General features: G+C 48.8%; 1 protein-coding gene across 8 annotated transcripts in view; it reads left to right on the top strand.

Moving 5' to 3' along the window:
• The window catches only part of LOC118212931 (guanine nucleotide exchange factor VAV2-like), a 206,946-nt gene that overhangs the window by 56,007 nt on the left and 127,442 nt on the right, over positions 1 to 23,497 (top strand). For all 8 annotated transcript variants that reach the window (XM_035391459.1, XM_035391462.1, XM_035391461.1 and 5 more), the window contains exon 2: positions 5,278 to 5,394. In XM_035391459.1, coding sequence (XP_035247350.1) covers positions 5,278 to 5,394 — 117 coding nt within the window. The remainder of the gene's footprint in view (positions 1 to 5,277; positions 5,395 to 23,497) is intronic.

The following is a 23,497-nucleotide window of genomic DNA, read 5'->3' on the forward strand; positions in this document are numbered from 1 at the left end:
CCCCCCCCCCCCGTCCTGATCCTCATCTCTCGTCTCAAGCAGCACCTATTCATCCGTCTGTCTGGAATGGAACAGCCTTTATGTGGTTCAGTCTGAGGGTGACTGTGGGTCGCAGGCATCCCACCTGTGGGGCAGCCTTCTGGAACGTTCTGATGTCGGGGAGATTATGATCGCGTCCCCTACCACAGACTGCCTGTGCTGCTGACTGGATGAATGACCTGCTGACTGACTGACTGACTGACTGAGAGAATTACTGACTGACTGGCTATCTGACTGAATAACTGACTGGCTAACTGACTAACTGGCTGCCCATCTGAATAACTGGCTGGCTGGCTGAGAGAATTACTGACTGACTGACTGACTGACTGACTGGTTGACTGGCTGGCTGACTGACTGACTGACTGACTGTCTGACTGACTGACTGACTGACTGTCTGACTGACTGACTGACTGACTGGCTATCTGACTGAATAACTGACTGACTGGGTGGCTAACCTACTGAGTGGTTGACTGGTTGACTGTCTGACTGTCTGACTGTCTGCTGTCTGCCCTCCCATGCCCCCGTGCTCCCCCTCCCCCTCCCAACCCCGTCCCGTTTTCATCATCCTCAGACACGGCGGCCCCCAGAAGCCCCCCGGAGGCTCTGCCCCCCCGGGCCCCCCCCCCCCCCCCCCCCCCCCCTCAGAGGCTTTCATCTCCCGCGCCTCCTGACTGACAGCCCCCCCCCCTACTCCCACCCTTTCCTTCTCCTCAGTCAGCTTTATTACAGAACTTCCATTCCGCTTTAATTTGTACCCCCCATTAAAAGCAGCGGGGGGCCGCGGAGGAGCGGTTTGCCTAGCGCCAGAACGGAGCGCAATGCATTATTCTCTGTGTGACACCGTGGGTGGGGTGGGGAGGGGTGGGGGGGTCCCGTCAGGAGCTGACAACCCTTTGTTACCCCCCGTTTCTCTGCCACATGCCAACCCCCCCCCCCCCCCCCCCCCCACTCCCCCACTCCCCGACCCCCCGCCTCCCTTTTGCTTGCTGGTTATTTGAATCTGCACTGAGCAGCAGCTAGAGCTCCCAACCAGGCAACAGATTTGTCGGGGGGGAGGGGGGGAGGGGGGGGGGAGCTGCCTCCGAAATTCCAACAAAGGCCCCCGTAAGCCGCAGCTTTTCCAGGCTTGCTGAGCGACTCGGTCCCGTTTTCCACAATCGCAAAAATCGAAACGCGGGTCGCCTCCCCCGGGCCCGGTGCCCTTTGGTACGGTCCGCCCTGCGGGGCGATCCCTCCTCGCGCGAAAGTACCGCCCGCTGAACCGTCACATGTCTGATGTGCGCTGTGTGCGTCAGATCGGCCTGCTTCACTACGGCTGTACCGTATACCATGTACAGGCATGCCAGTTCATACACTCACATTTATGCACTACTGCTGTACCATATACCATGTACAGGCATGCCAGTTCATACACTCACATTTATACACCACGGCTGTACCATATACCATGTACAGGCATGCCAATTCATACACTCACATTTATGCACTACGGCTGTACCGTATACCATGTACAGGCATGCCAATTCATACACTCACATTTATGCACTACGGCTGTACCGTATACCATGTACAGGCATGCCAATTCATACACTCACATTTATGCACTACTGCTGTACTATATACCATGTACAGGCATGCCAGTTCATACACTCACATTGAGGCATATCATATATATTTCAAAATTACGTGTTTTGTCAGCTATATCAATACGTAAATGGGTGCAGTTCCGTATACGGAAGCATAAGCCTCTGATAATAGCATATTTATGAGCATATGTGTGAAATTGGATGCATTTCCTAGGTGCTATTTCTCTCAGTGTGAAAGGAGTAAATACCTTGGCACGGTTGCTATTGTTCTGTGTTCTCCGTCCAAAAAGGAAAAAAAAAACATGATTTGTTTTTCATATTCAGAGTGGAGGGTTCATTACTGAACAGTTTTTAAGTGGTGGAGGATTTGTGCTGAGGTCTTTGAGAGAAAAAAAACGACGTTTTGTTTTTCATGGTCAGGGATTTTAAAGAGCGGAGTGAACGTCTCACTCCATGAAGAGGGCGACCAGAGACGCACTCGAGGGGCGAACTGAACTCCCCTGAACTCGGTGAATCCGTTTCTGAGATTCTGTGTGATTTTTGGGTTTTGATGCTAAACCAGGTGATCACAGGTACAGGTATGTTTGGGTTTTGGTTCTAAACCAGGTGAGAGCAGGTACAGGTATGTTAGGGTTTTGGGACTAAACCAGGTGAGAGCAGGTACAGGTATGTTTGGGTTTTGGGACTAAACCAGATGAGAGTAGGTACAGGTATGTTTGGGTTTTGGGACTAAACCAGGTGATCAAAGGTACAGGTATGTTAGGGTTTTGGGACTAAACCAGGTTGGCACAGGTACAGGTATGTTTGTGTTTTGGTACTAAACCAGGTGATCACAGGTACAGGTATGTTTGGGTTTTGGTACTAAACCAGGTGATCACAGGTACAGGTATGTTAGGGTTTTGGTACTAAACCAGGTGAGAGCAGGTACAGGTATGTTAGGGTTTTGGGACTAAACCAGGTGATCAAAGGTACAGGTATGTTAGGGTTTTGGGACTAAACCAGGTTGGCACAGGTACAGATACGTGTTAGAATTAAGTCCTTACCCACAGGTCAGTTGAAGCGCCACTAAATATTCTGTCTTGAATCCTTATTAAATTAATCAGTTTTGCCTGTAATTTGACTCATCAATTAAAATCCAATTTGTTTATGGTCATTTAAAGTCATTAATGATACTAATTAGGATGTCCTTAATTTTATTTGTTCAGCTATAAAGGGCTAGTTACCATTCCAAGGTTTACGTTATTTTGATTTCATTTTTGGTGTGTGTTTACGATTGGTCCAGACAATGTTTGTGTCCAATGACAGATATATTCGATATTTACATAAAATCTAACAGGCTGCTGTCGTTACAGTGGCTGGGATTGGGGCCTTCGGTGGTTTGTGGTCTAAAGCAAGACATTACATTACTTTTTAAGTATCTAAAATATCCTTCATATCCTAAGTCTGTATCTAGTTTCCTCGATGTTGTTCTGTCTGAATCCGTGTTGGGTCGGTCTGTTGACTGGGGGGTGAGGGGGGTGGGGGGGGTGCAGTGACTTCAGCATTATGATATGCAAATATTGTAATTTATAAATAAATCTGTCCTCTGTCGAGGGGATGTGGTGGCAAGCAAAAAAAATTTTAAAAAAAAAATTTTTTAAAAGAGAAAAAATAAATTTGAAAATATCCTTCATTACACATACAAACTGGCTAGGTCAATGGAAAACTGAAATAATGTTTTTTGGAGAAAAAAAAAACCCAATTTCATCTGCGTTCAGCTTTTAGTTTTAATGCATCGTGAAGGTTTAAAGGACCAATGTGTGGGGCTCCCATTGTATTGTAACAGCGCCTGAAAAGCCGCATCTCATCTCCGCGATTGCAGCTGCCCTCCTCCCCTGTACATCGCCACCGCAAACAGCGGGATGAATTACGCCGGTCCGTCTGTCCGTCCTAACTGACACGGTCCGTCTGTCCGTCCTAACTGACGTGCCTCTCTAACGGGGCCCTCGTCTGGTCGCAGAGCCTGCCAGTAAAACCCCCGCGCCTGTTGGACACAGTCCACCGCACCACGATGGCGCACAGGCCGCCGAGCTCTCCGCTTGACCCCGGCTGAAAAAAAACAAAAACAGGACTCTGACTCACCACCGGGTCAGACTGAGACGTTCGGGTGAACGGGCGGACATTCAGCCAGGAGCTAAAAAAAACTAAACAGATACACACTTTGCTTTTATATTCTGACTAATTGGGTGAAAGGAAAGGAAAGGTGTGTCCTCTTTCACACCTGACCACTGGCCACCTTTTTTTAGAAGTGTAGCAGAGGCAAAGGTGACTTCTCCCGGGTAATGATATAAAAAGCCTGAACCCAAACCCGGGCTAACAGGAGGTGTGGTCTGTGTGAGTCGTCTTACTGCCACAAATATCCGAAGCGTGAAGCGAACAACGCCCACGCAGCCAAACAGGAAATGACTGGACAGCATCGGAGGTCAGCCAGAGGCCAGGCTACTGCCACCGACACAGTAGCAGGAGTGAGGAGTTGAGATCATTTTTTTATTTTGTTGTGACTCCATCACCCTGCTACCCCCCCCCCGCCCTGCCCACACACACACACACACTCCTGCTCTCATGCTCCCAGGCAGGTCCCAGCAGCCCTCCACTTCCTGTTTATGACAAACACCCATTTCCCCCGTGACACATCTTGATTCTCCCCCGTCGCCGCCCTCTCGTTGCAAAAGGGATCCGGAAAAATCAATTTTCTTCCCCGCGCCCCCCCCCTCGCGCCCCCCCGCGCCTGGCGGTGTTTGCACACGGGGACGTCTCTCCCCCCGGCGGAGTTACGGCAATAAAACCGCGAGGACCCGCGCGTTTGGCGTCTGGCGCCGAGCTGATGCGAGAGAGAGAGAGAGAGAGAGAGAGAGAGGGCGCGTGGAGGGGACTCGCCCAGGGATCCTCCGGAGGCCGTCGCAGTGCGTTTTTCAATTACTCACAGGGGCGGGGCGCGGGGGGGGGGGGTGGTCCCGTGTTCTTCAATGAGACGGGGGTTGGGGGTGGGGGGGGGGCGGAGTCGAAGGGACGATGGCGCGCGTGGACGACCTATCGGGAGCCGACCGGGGGGGGGGGACGGAATCGCGGTGCGCGACCTGCCGTCTCTAATCACCGCCCCCGGGGAGCCGGAAATGAACGGGACCGTCAGTCACCTCCAGGAAATGAAAAATTTGCACACAAAAAAAAAAAATCCGGCTTCCTGCCGATGCCGCTTATTAAACCTGATGAAAGGATTGCGAGCGTGTGGATTTTACCTGTCCTGCGGGGAACGCGTGTCCCGGAGCGATATTGAGAGGCGTTCTGAGCCGTCTAAAAATACGCATCGCACATTCCAGCTTCAGACACACGCGGTATGGAGATTTCGGAGAAAAAAGGTAAAACATCTTCAGAAGAATTTTTTTTTATTTCGTAGTATTAGAAAAAAAAGCCCCAGAGAAAGTGTTCAGCTGTGCTGAAGACACACCGGGGTGAAAAGGTTATTTGTGAGCGCTTGACTCTGTGCACCCAACCAAAAGCACACCTGTTTGTTTTGTGTTGGGAATGAGTCTTCCAGTTCCTTACCCACTGTGCTACACTCCGTCCTCTTATGCTGCCGATCGTCTCTCACGTTCGTTTTCGTTCTCCATTTCAGTTCCTGTGTCTGAAGAACATCCGGACCTTCCTCAAGGTGTGCCACGACAAGTTTGGCCTGCGCAGCAGCGAGCTCTTCGACCCCTTCGACCTCTTCGACGTGCGGGACTTCGGGAAGGTGAGCGGCGAAGGTTTTTTTAAATTTTTTTTAAGCGGGCCCTTTGATTGGCTGTTGTGGGGGACGGTCTCTGCAGCCATAGGCCTGAATGCACCAGCCGTGAGCGAGTCAGATCCGTACGGTCTATCTGAGGATGTAAATGTCATTTCTCATTCAAGCAGTTGTATTATTTATGTGCGCATGTTCTTCATAATCAAAATGTCAGCTCTATGTTTTATGAGGAACCTTCCATTTCGAGGATTTCATTCATTCCCAGCACACGCACACACACACACACACACACACACACACACACAATCATGCATGCACACGCGCATATATGCACAAACACGCACGCTCACACACACGCACACTCAGCCGTGTACACGCGCACACACACACACACACACACACCCAAACGGGTGCCTGCGCACGCACAGATGGTTCGGTCTGCGTCCGCAAACTGACAGATTGACAGCACCGGAGTGATGCATGCATGCGCAGAGATACAGAAGTGGGCGTAAATAATAGATAATGTGTGCGCTGGCAGTGTGACTATACATACCGGGTGAAGCGCTACGATGGTCCGCCAACACGTTCTGAAAATGAGCCAAAATGGCAGTCGTGTGCTGAGGGACTTTTCCCAGCCCTGTAGATTATAATGTGATACGTAATGGGATGTGGGCCAGTGAAATGGGCCTCTGCTCCCCGCAGTCCAGGATGAGAAGGGTAACGGTGCCTTGAGGCAGAATCGCACGGCCGTACCGTCCGCCGCCTCCCTATCGCTGTGAAACCCAGAAGAAATTAGAATTAGCCTTGAAGTGTGTGTGTGCATGTGTGTGTGTGTGTGTGTGTGTGTGTGTGTGTGTGTGTGTGTGCATGTATGTGCGTGGTGTGTGTGTCAATGGGTGTATATATGAGTGTGTATGCATGCATGAGACAGTGTGTGTGTGTGTGTGTGCATGCGTGTGTGTGTGTGTGTGTGTGTGTATGTGTGGGTATGGATGTGTCTGTGTGTGTGTGTGCGTGTGTGTGCCTGCATGTGTGTGTGGGTGTGTGCGTGTGCGCGTACTTTATTTTTAGGAGCAGGACTGGGAGATAGTTCTGGTTCAGAGCAAATTAAATTTTCGCTGAAACTGTTCCCAGTGTGGCTGAGAAATTAGGCACCCCCCCCCCCCCACCGAGTCAGTGCTGAAAGTGTGCTCAAAGAGGGGCTCAGTGGGTGGTTGGTGGGTTAATGTGTCTGTACATCGGCTTACATAGTGGGAGGTGGGGGGGGTAATCAAGCCACTACCCCTTTGCACCCTTCCCCTAAATTCGGGAACTGGGAATACAGGAGGTTACCCCCCTACTTTCACCCCGACTGGGCCCCAGCAGGACTGGATTAGGATGCTCATTAGAGATTTTGGGGTCTCTTCTGGGTTGAAGGGTGTGGAGCTTGGGTGGTTCTGCCAAGATGAGGGCGGGACCGGAACCTGCCACTCAAGGGGGACTGGGAGGTTTTGAGGTCTCCAGTCGATAATGGGTCATATGACTGAGTAAAAGCTTATTGAAATTGAAGTTTTAACCTCATACATTTATTCAGCTCCATGAGAGAGAGAGAGAGGGGGAGGGCTGAGAGAGGGAGAGACAGAGAGAGATGGAAGGTGATGAGAGAGAGAGAGAGAGAGAGAGGGTGAGAGAGAGAGAGAGAGATGGAAGGTGATGAGAGAGAAAGAGAGGGTGAGAGAGAGGGAAAGAGAGATGGAAGGTGATGAGAGAGAAAGAGAGGGTGAGAGAGAGAGAAAGAGAGATGGAAGATGATGAGAGGGAGAGAGGGAGAAAGAGATGGAAGATGATGAGAGGGTGAGAGAGAGAGAAAGAGAGATGGAAGATGATGAGAGAGAGAGAGGGAGAAAGAGATGGAAGATGATGAGAGGGTGAGAGAGAGAGAAAGAGAGATGGAAGATGATGAGAGAGAGAGGGAGAGAGAGAGAGAAAGAGAGATGGAAGATGATGAGAGGGAGAGAGGGAGAGAAAGAGAGATGGAAGATGATGAGAGGGAGAGAGGGAGCCAGACTATGCTGTTGCCCGCTGGCTTTCAGAAGACGAAGCGGGGGAAGACTCTGAGGGTTGATGCGCTAGCAGGAAACGCGATAAAATTTGCGAGCTCTTTGAATCCATCACTCGAGCCCCCCCCCCCCCCCGTGCCGGTCTGCGAATGGCGGCCGCTCTCGCCCGGAGGCGTCCCGCCATCGATTCCCCATTAAGGGGGAAGCTGGCGGCACGTCACCGTGTAGAGAAGGGAACGGCGCAAATTAAATTTCCCAGCCCCCGGCCCGCGGGGAGAGGGACAGGCCAGCGGGGAGAGGGGCAGGCCAGCGGGGAGAGGGACAGGCCAGCGGGGAGAGGGACAGGCCAGCGGGGAGAAGGACAGGCCAGCGGGGAGAGGGACAGGCCAGCGGGGAGATTGACAGGCCAGCGGGGAGAAGGACAGGCCAGCGGGGAGAGGGACAGGCCAGCGGGGAGAAGGACAGGCCAGCGGGGAGAAGGACAGGCCAGCGGGGAGAGGGACAGGCCAGCGGGGAGAGGGACAGGCCAGCGGGGAGAGGGACAGGCCAGCGGGGAGAGGGACAGGCCAGCGGGGAGAAGGACAGGCCAGCGGGGAGAGGGACAGGCCAGCGGGGAGAGGGACAGGCCCGCGGGGCCTCTACGTCTCCGGGCGGTGGGGAGGCGGCGGCCTGGTTTTTGTGCTTCGCCTCCACGGCCGCGCCCAGTGCCTTTAATTATGAAACGCACCCCCCACCCCCCCCTCCGCGTTCCCCCCTCGTCCCCCCCATCGACGTGCTGCGCGGGTCTGATGGCGTTTCCATGCGGTGTGATGAGCAGCGTTTGCCAGGCAGGGACTCATGTGCCCCACCACCCCCCCAGCCCCCTGTTTTTGGCTGATAGCCTCACTGAAAGCAGAAGTGTGTGTGTGTATGTGTTTGAGTGAGTGAGTGTGTGTGCGTGCGTGCGTGCGTGTGTGTGTCTGTGTGTGTGTTTGTGTGTATATGTTTGAGTGAGTGTGAGTGGGTGTGTGTGAGTGAGTGTGTGTGCGTGCGTGCGTGTGTGTGTCTGTGTGTGTGTTTGTGTGTATATGTTTGAGTGGGTGTGTGTGCGTGTGTGTGCACGCGTGAGTGTGTGTGTGTGTGCGTGCGTGCGTCTGTGTGTGTGTCTGTGTGTATATGTTTGAGCGAGTGTGAGTGAGTGAGTGTGAGTGGGTGTGTGTGCGTGTGTGTGTCTGTGTGTGTGTTTGTGTGTGTATGTTCGAGTGAGTGTGAGTGGGTGTGTGTGCGTGTGTGTGCACGCGTGAGTGTGTGTGTGTGTGCGTGCGTGCGTCTGTGTGTGTGTTTGTGTGTATATGTTTGAGTGAGTGTGAGTGGGTGTGTGTGAGTGGGTGTGTGTGTGCGTGTGTGTGTCTGTGTGTGTGTTTGTGTGTATATGTTCGAGTGAGTGTGAGTGAGTGAGTGTGAGTGGGTGTGTGTGTGTCTGTGTGTGTGTTTGCGTGTGTATGTTCGAGTGAGTGTGAGTGGGTGTGTGTGCGTGTGTGTGTGTGTGCATGTGTGTGTGTGTGTTTGTGTGTGTGTGTGAGTGGGTGTGTGTGCACGCGTGAGTGTGTGTGATAGAAAGTGGGTGTGGCAGGCGAGCAGCTGGGTCCATTAACATTAATCAGGTGACTCTCGACTCTGCCCCTCCCCCACACCCCTCTCAAATCCCTCCTCCCTGATTGGTGGTGATGTGGGAATCTGGGATCGGAATCTCTGCGGCTCCCAGCCCAGCTGTAATTACCCTCTCTCTCCCTCTCTCTCCGGATGCTTTCATGGGGACAGCCGGGCCACCTGCCCCCCCACCCTCCCCCAGGTCACTCACACGGGACCGCTGTGTGCTCCGGTCTGGCACTAATTGCAGGAGTGAGCCCCCACCCCCTCCCCCACCACCCCCACACACCTCCCCCTGCGATCCTCTCCTTCTCCAGTTTCATTCATGCTCTTACCCCCCCCCCACCCCCCCGCCCCTTCCCCAACAGAGAGTTCCATCACCCACCCCCCTCCCCCCCTCCGCTGGGTCAGGACAGATGCCAGCTGTTTCTCATTCCCGATCATTACATATTTATCATGTCTCCTAATTAATAGAGAATATGGCCGTGGGTCCCTGGAGCGCGGCGTCTTCAAAACCCGCGCGTTCCTCCTCCTCCTCCTCCTCCCCTCTAATGAGGAAGATTCTTATGATATTTATTAATATGGTAATATCTGTTTCTTTGGCAGCCGGCATTGTAATTGGCCTGCCACCGCGGCACCTGTTCCTCGTCTGTTACCGAATATGCCGTCGCTTATGTTGCGCCACAAAGGCGATTAGGAGCGGGAAATGCTTCGCGGAGAACGTCTTCATCAGCGCGGGATGCTGTTCAGTCTCTGCCGAGAGGACTCGGGAAAACGAACGAGTCTCTTTCCCTGCTGCAGTCGGGGCTCGTGGAGTTTTGGGTTTCTGCTGAATGACTGATGCCCGTGTCGTTGTGTTGTCAGGTTTTGGACCGGAGTGAGATTCTTTGGAGTTTTTTTTGTCTTTATTCTGGCCCTCAGAGAGACTGTTGATTTCTTTCATGATACCTCTTTGGATATAAAAATGTCTAATTAGTAGGCTACAATGAACGTTATTTTGTATAGTTCGCGAAGTTGCATTAAATGTACTTAAAACCAGGGCTATTACAGGACAGAGTGCATCGTTTTCCTCAGCTGACAGACCTGCCTGGTATCAACAGTTCCTTGTCTGTTTCTTGTTCCTGGATTCATCTGACATACCTGTCAGATTAGAGGTGCGTTCAAGTTCAGCGAACAGAGGCGAATGTCCGTGGCGAACATGTTTTCTTTGAACAGTTCACTTTGAACGGCTTTTTACGAACATTTCAAATAGTTTACATTAAACATAAACAGACATGGCGACGATAATAAAACAACAATAGCTAGCTAGCTAGCGAACAATAATAACATTGGCCAGCGTTAGCAATAACATAATTGAAAAACTGATCACACTTAACGGCATCTTCAATTGAAATAGCCTACCCATCTGGAACATTTCCCTCAGTCCAGCGTCCACTTTTTTCGCCGCAAACTACCTTTTCAGACTGTTCACTTATGTTTGCAAACGTTCGCGGCGAACACAAAGCTAACGGAAAAAAGTTTGAAATAGTTTGCAAACCTTTGCCTTGTTTGCTAAACTTGAACGCACCTCTGGTCAAACCAGAAATTGTGATGATCTGCTAATATTTTTAAAAATCATTCTGATAGATTGATAGAGGACACCAGTAATTCACAGAGCTACATGTAGCATTTAATTTCTTAACTCTCCTGTTATGTTTGAGGATCAGTGACATTGGTTGTATCAATTTTGACCTTGTATGGTTTAAACACCTTCTTTATATCATGACAGGTATTTTATCATCCAGTTGTATTTCCCTGATATACAACTGGATGATAAATTGTATTAACTTCTATGTATCAGTTCTACTTCTCATTGCCAACCTGAACTTTGCTATACAAGGCAAAGCCTTGCTAATGATTATCGCAGTTAGCCCAGCTAGGAACAAAAGCTGTAAATTCCTTCCAAGAAAAGAAAACTAAAAGTGTTTATGTCATCAAATGGTAAGCTTGGGATGAAAGGCATTACATTACATTAGTTATTTGGCAGAAATTGTAATGCATAAAAACTCAAAATATATGAAAACTGAAGTGAATTCACCTGATCTATTGATTAATACTGCCAGACCCGACTAACAGCATTTCAACACAAATGAGAAAATATGTAACATTAAGTATCGACATCCAAACAGTCCTTGAGTCCTAGTTTTTTGTTATCTCAAGATCCTGACATATCGTTTGATCACAAGAAAACAAAAGTTTCCTTCTCATGTTCATGGCTTACTTATCTTGTGATTTTGACATAGCAAAAGCTTTGTTCTTGTGGTCATTTTGAGGCAGCTGATTCTGCTGCTGCTAGCAATATTTGCATGGGTGTGGGTGAAACCAACCTTCTCCAAACAAAAACTTGACATTATCCACCAATTAGCATATTTTCCAAACATTTTGTTTCTACATTTAACATTACATTTACATTGAACACTTACATTTATATTTAACATTTATATTTATATATAATCTGTCATTTTTCAATCTTGCTTTGATGTAGAACATTGCTTTTGAAAAAGCAATTACAATTGTTTGAGACAAATTTCGCTCTAAACGTTTTAAAAAAGTGACATTTGAAAACTGTAGAGAAATTTTTTTTTTGTACATGTCTGTTGGTAAATGTGAATGTAACATGCTGCGAGGGAAATGTCCCCATGGGGATAAAGAAGTTCTTGATGTATGTATGTACAATATCTATTTCACATGCAGTATTTATTGTACGTAGCAAATATACAATCACTTGTACATTTACTCAAATTCAGTTCAGAAGCAAGTATAAACTGTAGTTACTCACCAGCAGTTTTCTACATTAATTTCAATGTGTTCCATGAGGCAATTCTAAATATTTGACACTTTGATCTGACTCAAAGTTTGCATGACATTGTAAAATGGTAAGATTAAAAAACACAGGGCCAAGTGACTTGAAAAAATTGAGGAAATATTGGGTAGCATTGCTTTGGAATACATCTTATTTCATTTCGGTGGGGCAAGATAGGCTATATTGTTTGTAGTACCGTAACTTGGCATAATTTTGATATCAATACTTTTAATGGCAGGCGTGGATTTTGGCAGTCTGAATGAATGAGTTACAGACGGGGTATGTCTTGTATGTGTGAGTAACTTGGCATTTTTGTACGTTGAAAACGTGTTTTTTAATGAGATATCATTTCTTTTTGCAAAGCGTTTTATTATGAGAGCGAGAAATGCGAAGTGACCCTGTAAGAAACGGTTGTGGATTATGGCTATCCTTGTGTGAATTGTGCAGTCTGATGAGCGTGTACCGTTTAGCAGTTTCGGTTTGCTATATATGTAAAACAGTGTAAAACAGCTGTGACAAAGGGTGCGGTGGCGTAGTGTAAACGCATCAGAAACGCAGGTGAAATATGGGCAGTGTATGTACTCACAGATTTGATGGCCATCCAACGAGCCTTGATTGACAAAGAATCAGCAAGCCCATAGAATTAGAGCTCCCTAGGTCGCAACTTGTGTACCCTTCTGTCCTGCTCCATTGTCTGTTATTTCGTGGAGATGCACTTTTAGTGTTTGTAAGGTTTTAAGGCATTTTGATAGGCTTATCTGCAGGTGGGAATCCTCTTCGCTGTTTTGCTAAACTAGAACCGGAAAACTTGATAGTGGAGAATAGGAGCAGACGCATATGTCCCAGCAGGCTTTGCATATGAGAAAATAACAACAGTGTGAGAGAAATTAGGATGAAATGATGAAATTGCATAGTTAAAACAATATGTTTTTAGCAGAATGGGCATGTAAGTGAAGGTTGACATGATCACAGACTATAGTGCGAGGTAAATTAAGTGACCACGAGCGAGCTTAGTTTCCTTAACGAATGGTATTATAGGCCTAACAGTCAGTAAAAAACATTAGCCGTTAAAGTGGAAGGTCAATGAACGTGAAATATATCACACTGATTTGCTTTTTTTCATGTTCAGTATTAGTAGTTATAATTATGAGTGAGTCATGATTTAAAATGCAATGTTTTAATGGGGAGTTGCAGAACGTATATACGTAGTAATTGTATGTGGCTAGATAGAGAACAGGGCGAGGTAACATGAGTGTAGAAACGTGGCGTTTGCTGATAAGAAGGTTTTGTACAGTAGACAAGTTAATAAATATAGTTAGTAGACATGGCACAGTGGTGAACTGGTGAGGCTTGAATCTATGGCCCCGTGTTCCCAAGACTGTAACCTTGCCCACTAGGCCACAGCAGACTAGATGTTTAAACTGGGAATGTTTCAGAATAAAAAGGTATGGTATTTTGCGTGTGTATGCAAGTTTTTTGATTGGGTCGTGTAGGTGAATATTTGGCTGGTGTCGGTAAATTGTCCAATGGGGAGACATGTTGTTAGTGGGATACGCGGCAGGAAAAATAAGAAGAAAAGAAGAAGAAGGGGAAAACACAAAATCTCCTTAGTTTGGGGCTTTATTGTGTGGACATGTGAAGTTGTTTATGAGTTCTGTCTGTTGAAATGGGGTGAGCATGTACAGAATTTTATGTTTTTAAGGGCTGAGTGTCTGTGGCTGTTGTGGTTATTTCTGTGGGGAACCCTGAAAAGTGCCAAGCTCTCGGTGCTGTATAGGTATGGGGCATGCCCCCACCAAGGCGTAACTTGGCGGGATGGCAGGTATGCCATAATTCTACCACCCAGTACATTTAATATGCACTATTATAACGAGAATGTGATAAATCTACCACCAGCACATTTAATATGCACTATTACAACTGAGAATTCAGTAAATCTGCCACACGCCAACCAACAGCATACCTCTGCCCCAACCAAAGCATTCTAAAACACCTGACTGTGATGTCACTTCCTCACCCAGCACAAGCCTGATGCTCATAACAATGGGAAAGTCAACTTGATGACAAACTGTCATCTGTGAAGGGTAAAACCAGCCCATGCCTCGAGCTGTGCCCAGAACAACAAGCGTTAAGCACTCAGCTCCTAAAGCATTATTTAATTAATTAAATGGTATCATTCTTTGAAGCAAAACCTGATAATTAATTGCAAAAAGTTTCCACAAAGTGCAGTAGCCAAGTTGATTTATAAATGCACACTAAGAAAAAATCATGGAACTGTAGGTGTCAAGTACTAAGTGTGGCAAATGTTTAATTAATGATCAGTATTAACTGCCTCTTTGTCATGGTCCTGTTTTCCTGTCTGTGTTTCCCCTGTTGGGCCGCCAGATGGCGGCACTTCTGTTTTGTGTCCTGCTCCCCCCCTGTTAATTGTATGATTGTTTCATTGTCTCGTTATCCCATCATTGTTCCACCTGTGTCTTATCCCCTCCTTCTGGTTTGATTGTTTTTTGAGTTCACCTGTGTCTTGTTACCCCTGTCTATTTAAGTTCTCTGTTCCCTTGACTCGGGTGCTGGTTCCTTGTGTTTGTTGCCGATGAATGTTCAGACCATTTATACCTGCCTGCGTTTTTTTTTTACCTGTTTGTGTTTGTTCCCGAGTTGTGTTTGTTCCCTGACTTCCATGTACCTGCCTGCTTGTGTTTGTTCCCTGACTTTCATGTACCTGCCTTCTTGTGTTTGTTCCTGAATTCTGTTTGAAAACCGTATGTACCTGCCTGTATTTTGTTCCTGACTAGTTTTGTTCCTGACTAGTTTTGTTCCTGACTTGTTTTGTTCCTGACTTGTTGATTTGCCCTTGTGTTCTGCCTGCCTGCGTTCTGCCCTGACCGTGTTTGAGTTCCTCTTGTTTTCTGTTTTATTTAGAGATTTTTGAGTTCGTGTTTTTTCCCTTTGTGGCCTTGTCTGTTCCCTGCTTGTTTGCCTGTCTTTAGTAAAGTCTTTGTTCCCCTCATTTTGGATTTGTGTTTTCTTTCCCCCTGCGTTTGGGTCCCCCCTACCCGTACCGTGACAGAAGGAACCAGCCAGTGCGGACCCAGCAGAGGTTTTTTTTATTTATTTTTTTATCATGCCACCGGGGTGGTGGAGTGACCCGGAGGACTCTCCACCCAGCGACTGGGAGTCCCTCGCCCTTGAGCTTCCCAGCGCCCGGGGCGGGCGGTCACGGAGGCGCCGTGGTCGGCTGCCTCCCGGTTGGCCAGACCTCCAGCTGCCCAGCCAGCGTTCCCGGCCCTGCATCATTTGAAGGGTCTCGATTGGCGATCTTTCCAGGGTCCGGCCCGCGGGGGTCCCGCCGGTCCCGTCCGGCTGCCCAGCCGGGTTCCCTACAGCTGTGGTCTGTGTTCCTGTCCCCTGCCCAGCCCAGACGGCAGGGCCCTCGGCCTGCTCCACCCCAAGTCCAGGAAGGGCCTTCACGGCCTGCTCTGTCCCGAGTCCCGGAGGGGCTTTCACGGCCTGCTCTGTCCCGAGTCCCGAAGGGGCCTTCACGGCCTGCTCTGTCCCGAGTCCCGGAGGGGCCTTCACGGCCTGCTCTGCCTCGAGTCCCGGAGGGGCCTTCACGGCCTGCTCTGCCTCGAGTCCCGGAGGGGCCTTCACGGCCTGCTCTGCCTCAAGTCCCGGAGCGGCCTTCACGGCCTGCTCTGCCTCAAGTCCCGAGCGGCCTTCACGGCCTGCTCTGCCTCAAGTCCCGGAGGGCCTTCATGGCCTGCTCTGCCCCAAGTCCCGGAGGGGCCCCCAGAGCCACCTGGAGCCCCGGAGAGGCTCCCAGAGCCGCCTCGAGCCCCGGAGAGGCCCCCAGAGCCGCCTCGAGCCCCGGAGAGGCCCCCAGAGCCGCCTCGAGCCCCGGAAGGCCCCCAGAGCCGCCTCGAGCCCCGGAGAGGCCCCCAGAGCCGCCTCGAGCCCCGGAGAGGCCCCCAGAGCCGCCACGAGCCCCGGAGAGCCCCCAGAGCCGCCTCGAGCCCCGGAGAGGCCCCCAGAGCCGCCTCGAGCCCCGGAGGCCCCGCCTGCTCTGACCCTTCCGCGGAGGCCGCCTGCTACACCCAAGTTTCGGGCTTTACTTGCGCCTCGAGCCCCGGGGGGGCCTCCGGAGCCACCTCAAGCCCCAGGGGGGCCTCCGCAGCCGCCTCGAGTCCCGGGGGGCCTCCGGAGCCGTCCAGAGCTCCGGAGAGGCCTCCAGAGCCGTCCAGAGCCCCGGAGAGGACAACGGTTCCATCTGTTGTCCCGCAGGGGCCGCCGCAGACTGCTCTGGCCGCCCCGCAGGCTAAGCCACCTGCCTTGCCCCCTAGCGTTCGTGCTCCCCCTGGCGTTCGTTCTCCCCCTAGCGTTCATGCTCCCCCTAGTGTTCACGCGCCCCTCAGTGTCCGTTCTTCCCCTAGTGTTCTTGCTCTCCCTAGTGTCCACACCTTGCCCCCTGGCGTTTGTGCTCCCCCTGGTGTTCGTGCTCCCCCTAGTGTTCTCGCGCCCCCCAGTGTCCGTTCTTCCCCTAGTGTTCTTGCTCTCCCTAGTGTCCACACCTTGCCCCCTGGCGTTCGTGCTTCCCCTGGCGTTCGTGCTTCCCCTGGCGTTCGTGCTCCCCCTGGCGTTTGTGCTTCCCCTAGTGTTCTCACGCCCCCAGTGTCCGTTCTTTCCCTAGTGTTCTCCTCCTCCCCTAGTGTCCACACCTTGCCCCTGGCGTTCGTGCTTCCCCTGGCGTTCGTGCTTCCCCTGGCGTTCGTGCTTCCCCTAGTGTTCTCGCTCCCCTAGTGTTCGCCCTCCCCCCAGTGTCCGTCCTCCCCCCAGAGTCCGCACTCCACCTAATGTACCTAGTGTTCCCAACCATGTGTCTGTGTGTTCCCCGGCCCCCGTGTCTATTTGTCTGCCCGCCTGTTTGTCTGCCTGTCTGCCCACCTGTTTGTCAGCCAGTATGTTGGCCTGTCTGTCTGCTCCCCAGGCCGTCAGCTCGACGGCCAAGGTGTTCTCCCGCCTGTCTGCCTGTCTGTCTGCGTGTCAGTCTGCGTGTTTCTTGTCATGTCTCCCGTGTGTCAGGTTGTGTGTCAGAGTTCACCCCCTCCTTCCCTCTCTGTCTGTCCCTTAGCATGTCTATAGGTCTTGCCGTGTGTCTCCCCGCCTGCTTGTCCCTTTGTCTGTCCTTGTAGGTCTCCCGGTGTTCCTGTCTGAGTCCTGTTCCCCCGTCCGAGTCCAGTCCCGAGTCCTGTTTCCCCCGTCCGAGTCCAGTCCCGAGTCCTGTTCCCCCGTCCGAGTCCAGTCCCGAGTCCTGTTCCCCCGTCCGAGTCCAGTCCCGAGTCCTGCGTCCCGTTCCAGTCCTGAGTCCCGTCCTGTTCCTGTCCAGTCCTGTTTCTGCCCTGAGTCCTGTTCCTGTCCAGTCCTGTTTTTGTCCAGTCCTGTTTCTGCCCTGAGTCCTGTTTCCAGCCCCGAGTTCCCGTCCAGCCCCGAGTTCCCGTCCAGCCCGAGTTCCCGTCCAACCCCGAGTTCCCCTCCAGCCCCGAGTCTTGTTCTTGTCTTGTTCCTGTCCTGTCCAGTCCAGCCCTGAGTCTTGTCCTGTCCAGTCCAGTCCTGTTCCTGCCCCAGTTCTGTGTCCAGTCCCTGTTCCTGTCTGAGTCCTGTCTCTAGCCCCCCCTCTGTTGACTCCCTCCCCGGGTCGGCCTCCTGGGACGTCAGGATCCGTCCCTTGGGGGGGGTACTGTCATGGTCCTGTTTTCCTGTCTGTGTTTCCCCTGTTGGGCCGCCAGATGGCGGCACTTCTGTTTTGTGTCCTCCTGCTCCCCCCTGTTAATTGTATGATTGTTTCATTGTCTCGTTATCCCATCATTGTTCCCACCTGTGTCTTATCCCCTCCTTCTGGTTTGATTGTTTTTTGAGTTCACCTGTGTCTTGTTACCCCTGTCTATTTAAGTTCTCTGTTCCCTTGACTCGGGTGCTGGTTCCTTGTGTTTGTTGCCGATGAATGTTCAGACCATTATACCTGCCTGCGTTTTTTTTTTACCTGTTTGTGTTTGTTCCCGAGTTGTGTTTGTTCCCTGACTTCCATGTACCTGCCTGCTTGTGTTTGTTTCCTGACTTTCATGTACCTGCCTTCTTGTGTTTGTTCCTGAATTCTGTTTGAAAACCGTATGTACCTGCCTGTATTTTTTCCTGACTAGTTTTGTTCCTGACTAGTTTTGTTCCTGACTAGTTTTGTTCCTGACTAGTTTTGTTCCTGACTTGTTTTGTTCCTGACTTGTTTTGTTCCTGACTTGTTTTGTTCCTGACTTGTTTTGTTCCTGACTTGTTTTGTTCCTGACTTGTTTTGTTCCTGACTTGTTTTGTTCCTGACTTGTTGATTTGCCCTTGTGTTCTGCCTGCCTGCGTTCTGCCCTGACCGTGTTCTGCCCTGCCCGTGTTTGAGTTCCTCTTGTTTTCTGTTTTATTTAGAGATTTTTTGAGTTTGTGTTTTTTCCCTTTGTGGCCTTGTCTGTTCCCTGCTTGTTTGCCTGTCTTTAGTAAAGTCTTTGTTCCCCTCCCATTTTGGATTTGTGTTTTCTTTTCCCCCTGCGTTTGGGTCCCCCCTACCCGTACCGTGACACTCTTTTAAAAAATAATTTCAGACTATACACAAAAACATCACACAAGCAGTTAACACATGGGTGTCAAACTCTGGCCCGCGGGCCAAATTTGGCCCGCAGTGTAATTATATTTGGCCCGCGAAGCAATCCCAAATGACTACTAGAGCTGCGCCCGCCAGTATTATAGACAAATCCGGCGAAACCCGGAAGTAAAGCAGCGCCGCCATTACTGCGTGCCTTGCTGCCAAGCGGCCAAAACCAGACTTCGTTTTTGAAGCTCATTTCCAGGTGTTGTAGTTCCTGGTTGCTCACTAGCGCCACTACGGATGGCTCCAGTATACAGTGCCAATATTTGTTCTGGACCAATGAGGTACAGCTTGCGTCACTTCCGGATTACTGCGGAGGACTGAGCTACAGTAGGGGCTACAATCTGTGGTCACTGGGGTGGGAGGTGGCGTCTCTTGGCCTTGACATTGCGGCTCCGACCCAGAGACTGTGCTCCGACCACGGTCCACCTGTGCGAAGTCAGAAAATGCAGGCTTCCCATTTTGTAGTGGTTTCATTATAGCGTGTGCTATTTACAGCTGCACTAGACGACCATAAAATAATCCTCATCTGAAGTTTTGCGGTAGCCGAGTCATTTTTACTATTTCCTTTAGCCCACTTAACCAAATAATTAGTTGGCAGAAAGCGTAATCAGCTAACGCTTATTTGCTAGTATATGTGGTAGTCCAGTAGCCTATGCTAAAACAGTTCGCAACTTCGGCTACCAAGCCATTTGACTAGCTAGCTAACCCTAACCGGCAAATATTCCATCTGTCAAACGTGTTTGACGGCTTGTCAGTCGTGTACATTCCGTAAATGTCTACCTGGGTTATGCTGCACGAATGTGACAAAGCTAGAAGCTAGCAAGAAAATAATAATAATTAGAAATTCAATGTACATTATTTTTGTCTTTATGCAACAGGTGGAAAACTTGCTCTTCAAAGTGCGTTGTCATATTTACACGCCTGTAGATCAGTTATTAAAATACTTGGTAGATTTGTTAATCACCGCTGACAGTGTTAATTTTTATTCGGTAAAAAGTGACTTGCGAACGATCGGTCAGCTAGCGTCACCCAGCAAGTAAACACCACAAACGGCGATGGAGTAGTAGCAGTTAATGGCTCATTAACTGACTGTGGCGAAAACCTACGACGATAACTGGCTTGGTTAACAGCAGGTCTACCAGACAGTTATATGAAAATTAGCCTAGTCAAATCACCAGTAGTCTACCCATCTCTGATTGATTGACCATCAGTGCACTCGATGTTCTTCCCCTGTAGTTCATATTGCTAATGCGTGAGCTAACCACGGATAGCTTACCTAGCTCACTGGCAAGCTGATATGCTAGCTAAGCATATTCGTTTTGCCGAGAAACATAAATTGAAGATAACTGAACATAATTGTATTATTAATGTAATACATATAACGTGATTACATGACACAGTACAGTCACGGATGGAAATTAAACTCCGTAAACATTTGATCATATATTTTAAAACATAACGGCAGACAGTCAGCTAGCCTGAAGTTCGTTCTGCAATCGTTCGTTCAGGTTGATGAATGCTCTGCTGTTGTTTTGGCGCGTCAATTAGGACAGGACGCAGAAACGCAGTAGGACGTCCAAACGTTCAACAAAAAACGGACAGTAGTCATAGCGACTTCACGCTACAACTTTCACCGTGCTACCCCTTCCCAAAAATGGCGAAAAGAAAGGCAGAAAACCGGAGCTTTCTGGACAGGTGGGAGGAAGAATATCTGTTTACATATGTAAAAGACAGACCTGTTTGTCTTGTTTGTGGAGTCAACGTGGCTATAACTAAGGAGTACAACATTAGACGACACTATGAAACGAAACACCATGACAAGTACAAGGACCTGGACATAACTCAAAGGAGACAGAAAGTAGAGGAGATGAAAAGAAGTTTGGTTTCACAACAGAATATGTTCAAAAAAGCCACATCACAAAGTGAGGCTGCCGTAAAGGCTAGTTATATTGTGGCAGCAGAGATCGCAAAATCAGCCCGACCCTTTAATGAGGGAGAGTTTGTGAAAAAGTGCATGATGAAAGTTTGTAACCTTGTGTGCCCAGAGAAAAAGCAAGCATTTTCAAACGTGAGCCTGAGCAGAAACACAGTAGCTGATCGCACATGTGATCTTGCCACCAATCTGTATGACCAGCTGATGGAAAAGGGAAAAGATTTCGTTGCATTCTCCCTTGCTGTGGATGAGAGCAGCGACGCATCTGATACTGCTCAGCTGTCAGTCTTCATCCGTGGAGTGGACTCAAATCTGTGTGTTACGGAGGAGCTATTGGGATTAAAATCAATGAATGGCACAACCACAGGAAAGGAAATCTTTGAGGAGGTTTCCAAATGTGTAACTGAAATAAAGCTGCCGTGGGATAAACTCGTGGATTAGCGACAGATGGTGCGCCAGCGATGTGCGGTAAAAAGAGTGGACTGGTGGGCAGGGTTCGGGAGAAGATGCGGGAAGAGAACTGTGCAGGTGAGCTAACTGTTTATCACTGCATCCTACATCAGGAATCACTGTGTGGCAAAGCCCTAAAGATGGAACATGTTATGACCACAGTAACACAAGTAGTTAACTTTATAAGAGCCAAAGGTCTGAATCACCGCCAGTTTAAGTCTTTTCTGGAGGAGTGTGGTTCGGAATACGCAGACGTGCCGTATCACACAGAGGTGAGATGGTTAAGCCGAGGAAAAGTACTGAACAGATGTTTCGAGCTGCGTGAGGAAATTGTCAGTTTCTGGAAAGCAAAGGGAAGGACACATCAGAGCTCCGGGAGCAAAAGTTTCTGTGTGAGCTGGCCTTTCTGTGTGACATCTCGAGCCATCTCGATGCGCTGAACCTGCAGCTTCAGGGGCGGGGGCGCATCATCACAGACATGTACGCTGCAGTGAGGGCTTTTAAAACTAAATTGTGCCTGTGGGAGAATCAGATGCTGCAAGGAAACCTTGGCCATTTTCCCTGTTGTCAAACCATAAAAACGCAGATCTCTACCGCCGTGTTCCCATGCGCACAGTTTACTGAAAAACTCAGTGTACTTGGCGCTGAGTTTAGCCGGCGATTTGCCGACTTTGATGTCCAGAAATGTAGGTTTGAACTGCTCAGTAATCCCTTCGCAGTTGATGTGGAAAACGCACCAACCAACCTCCAAATGGAGCTGATTGAACTCCAGTGTAATGACACACTGAAGTCGAAGTATGATGCTGTGGGCGCCGCACAGTTTCCACAGTTCATCCCTGACACAATGCCTCAGCTGCGCACCCAAGCTGCTCAGATGCTCTCCATGTTCGGCAGCACTTATCTCTGTGAGCAACTTTTCTCCTCGATGAAGATGACTAAAACATCTCACAGGAGACGTCTGACTGATGAACACCTTCGCTCGATACTGAGGATTTCCTCAGCTCAGAGCCTGAGCCCAGACATTGATGAACTACTAGCATCCAAGAAGAGATGCCAGGTATCTGGCTTGGGCACATCAGATTAGATCAGTGTGTAGCAAACTGAGCAATAATTAACCTTTTCTTTATGCACTTTTTCTTGCTACTCCAAGGCATGGGCTTGAATGGTTGATTGATTTATTATTGTTGTTTTATTTTTAAAATTATTAGCCTGTGGAAAAAGTTTATTTTGATATTTAAATCAGAAGGCTGCAAATAGAAAAGAGGCATACGATTTTTATTTAAATTTCATTTAATAAATTAATGCCATTGATGTGTTTTTTTATTTGAAATTCGATTTTGCATGTCTGCACTATTGTTATATATTGTATAGTAATAAGCGTTGCTTGTTCCATATTCAATGTTAAAGCAAAACTTGTTTGGGTCCATATTAAAAGGTTCATTTGTTCAATGTTGGCCCGCGACTTTGTTCAAGTTTTAAATTTTGGCCCACTGTGTATTTGAGTTTGACACCCCTGAGTTAACATTATGCAAGCAAGTAAGGCGTACCTTTCAATATGGAACCTCAAGGATGGCAAAGCATACCCATGGGTAAACAGTTCATCCAATGTTCCACCCATCCATTACCTGTACCCGCTTATTCCTGCTCAGGGTCACAGGGGAACTGTGTGGTGTGACCCTGGGTTTCTGCCTTGTTCAAATTTTTTGTCACTTTTAAAATGGCTGACTCACATTCCTGCCCCCATAATGTGTTGAGCCCTGGTCTAGCACACCCTGTCTCATGTGGAGGAGTCCTGATGTAAATCCTGGTTGATTGTAAGACTAGAAATTAAAGCTTTCATCTTTATGCCCCTTTCATTGATAAAGAGGAAGAGGTTTTTTTCCAGTGCAGGTAATCACATTTGACACAGTGTAAATAGTGCATTTTCAGCTACCTGTGACAGAAGGAAAAGTCAGCAGCAATGATGGGATGTTAAATGTATTGGTGGTAGAATGAGGATACTGCCATTGTCTTCAGGCAGCCCAGTGTTCAGGAGTGAACAAAATAAGGGGGTGTTAGTCAAGGTCAAATGAAATGTTATGTTTATGTTGAATGTAATAATGCCATTTATGCTATTAATAAATGTTCACACATGGAGAAATAGAAGAAAAACTCAATTTTATTCCAGCTTTTATTCAAGGAAAAATACATTCATTATGATAATAGACATGTGAACTAGTTATACTATAGTGTAACCAGATTATCCACTTAATTTATTATTTCAAACAGCCAAGCAAGCAGTGATGCAGAGCTGACAATGTAGCCACTGACTCATAAATGTTATGTGCTTTATTAATATGAAAGACTTTAATCATAGGAAGGACATAAAATGATTAATAATTAGATAGAATATATTATTTTGCATTTTTGTAAAAAGTATTCTCTTTTATATAGAGATGGTCACAACATTAAACAAACTGTTAAAATATCACAGCCTATTTACCATCCCTGATTATGCATCCGCATCAATGGAACAATGAACAGAGCTCAGCCAT

Source organism: Anguilla anguilla, chromosome 14 (assembly GCF_013347855.1).
Source record: "Anguilla anguilla isolate fAngAng1 chromosome 14, fAngAng1.pri, whole genome shotgun sequence".
Lineage (NCBI taxonomy): Eukaryota > Metazoa > Chordata > Actinopteri > Anguilliformes > Anguillidae > Anguilla > Anguilla anguilla.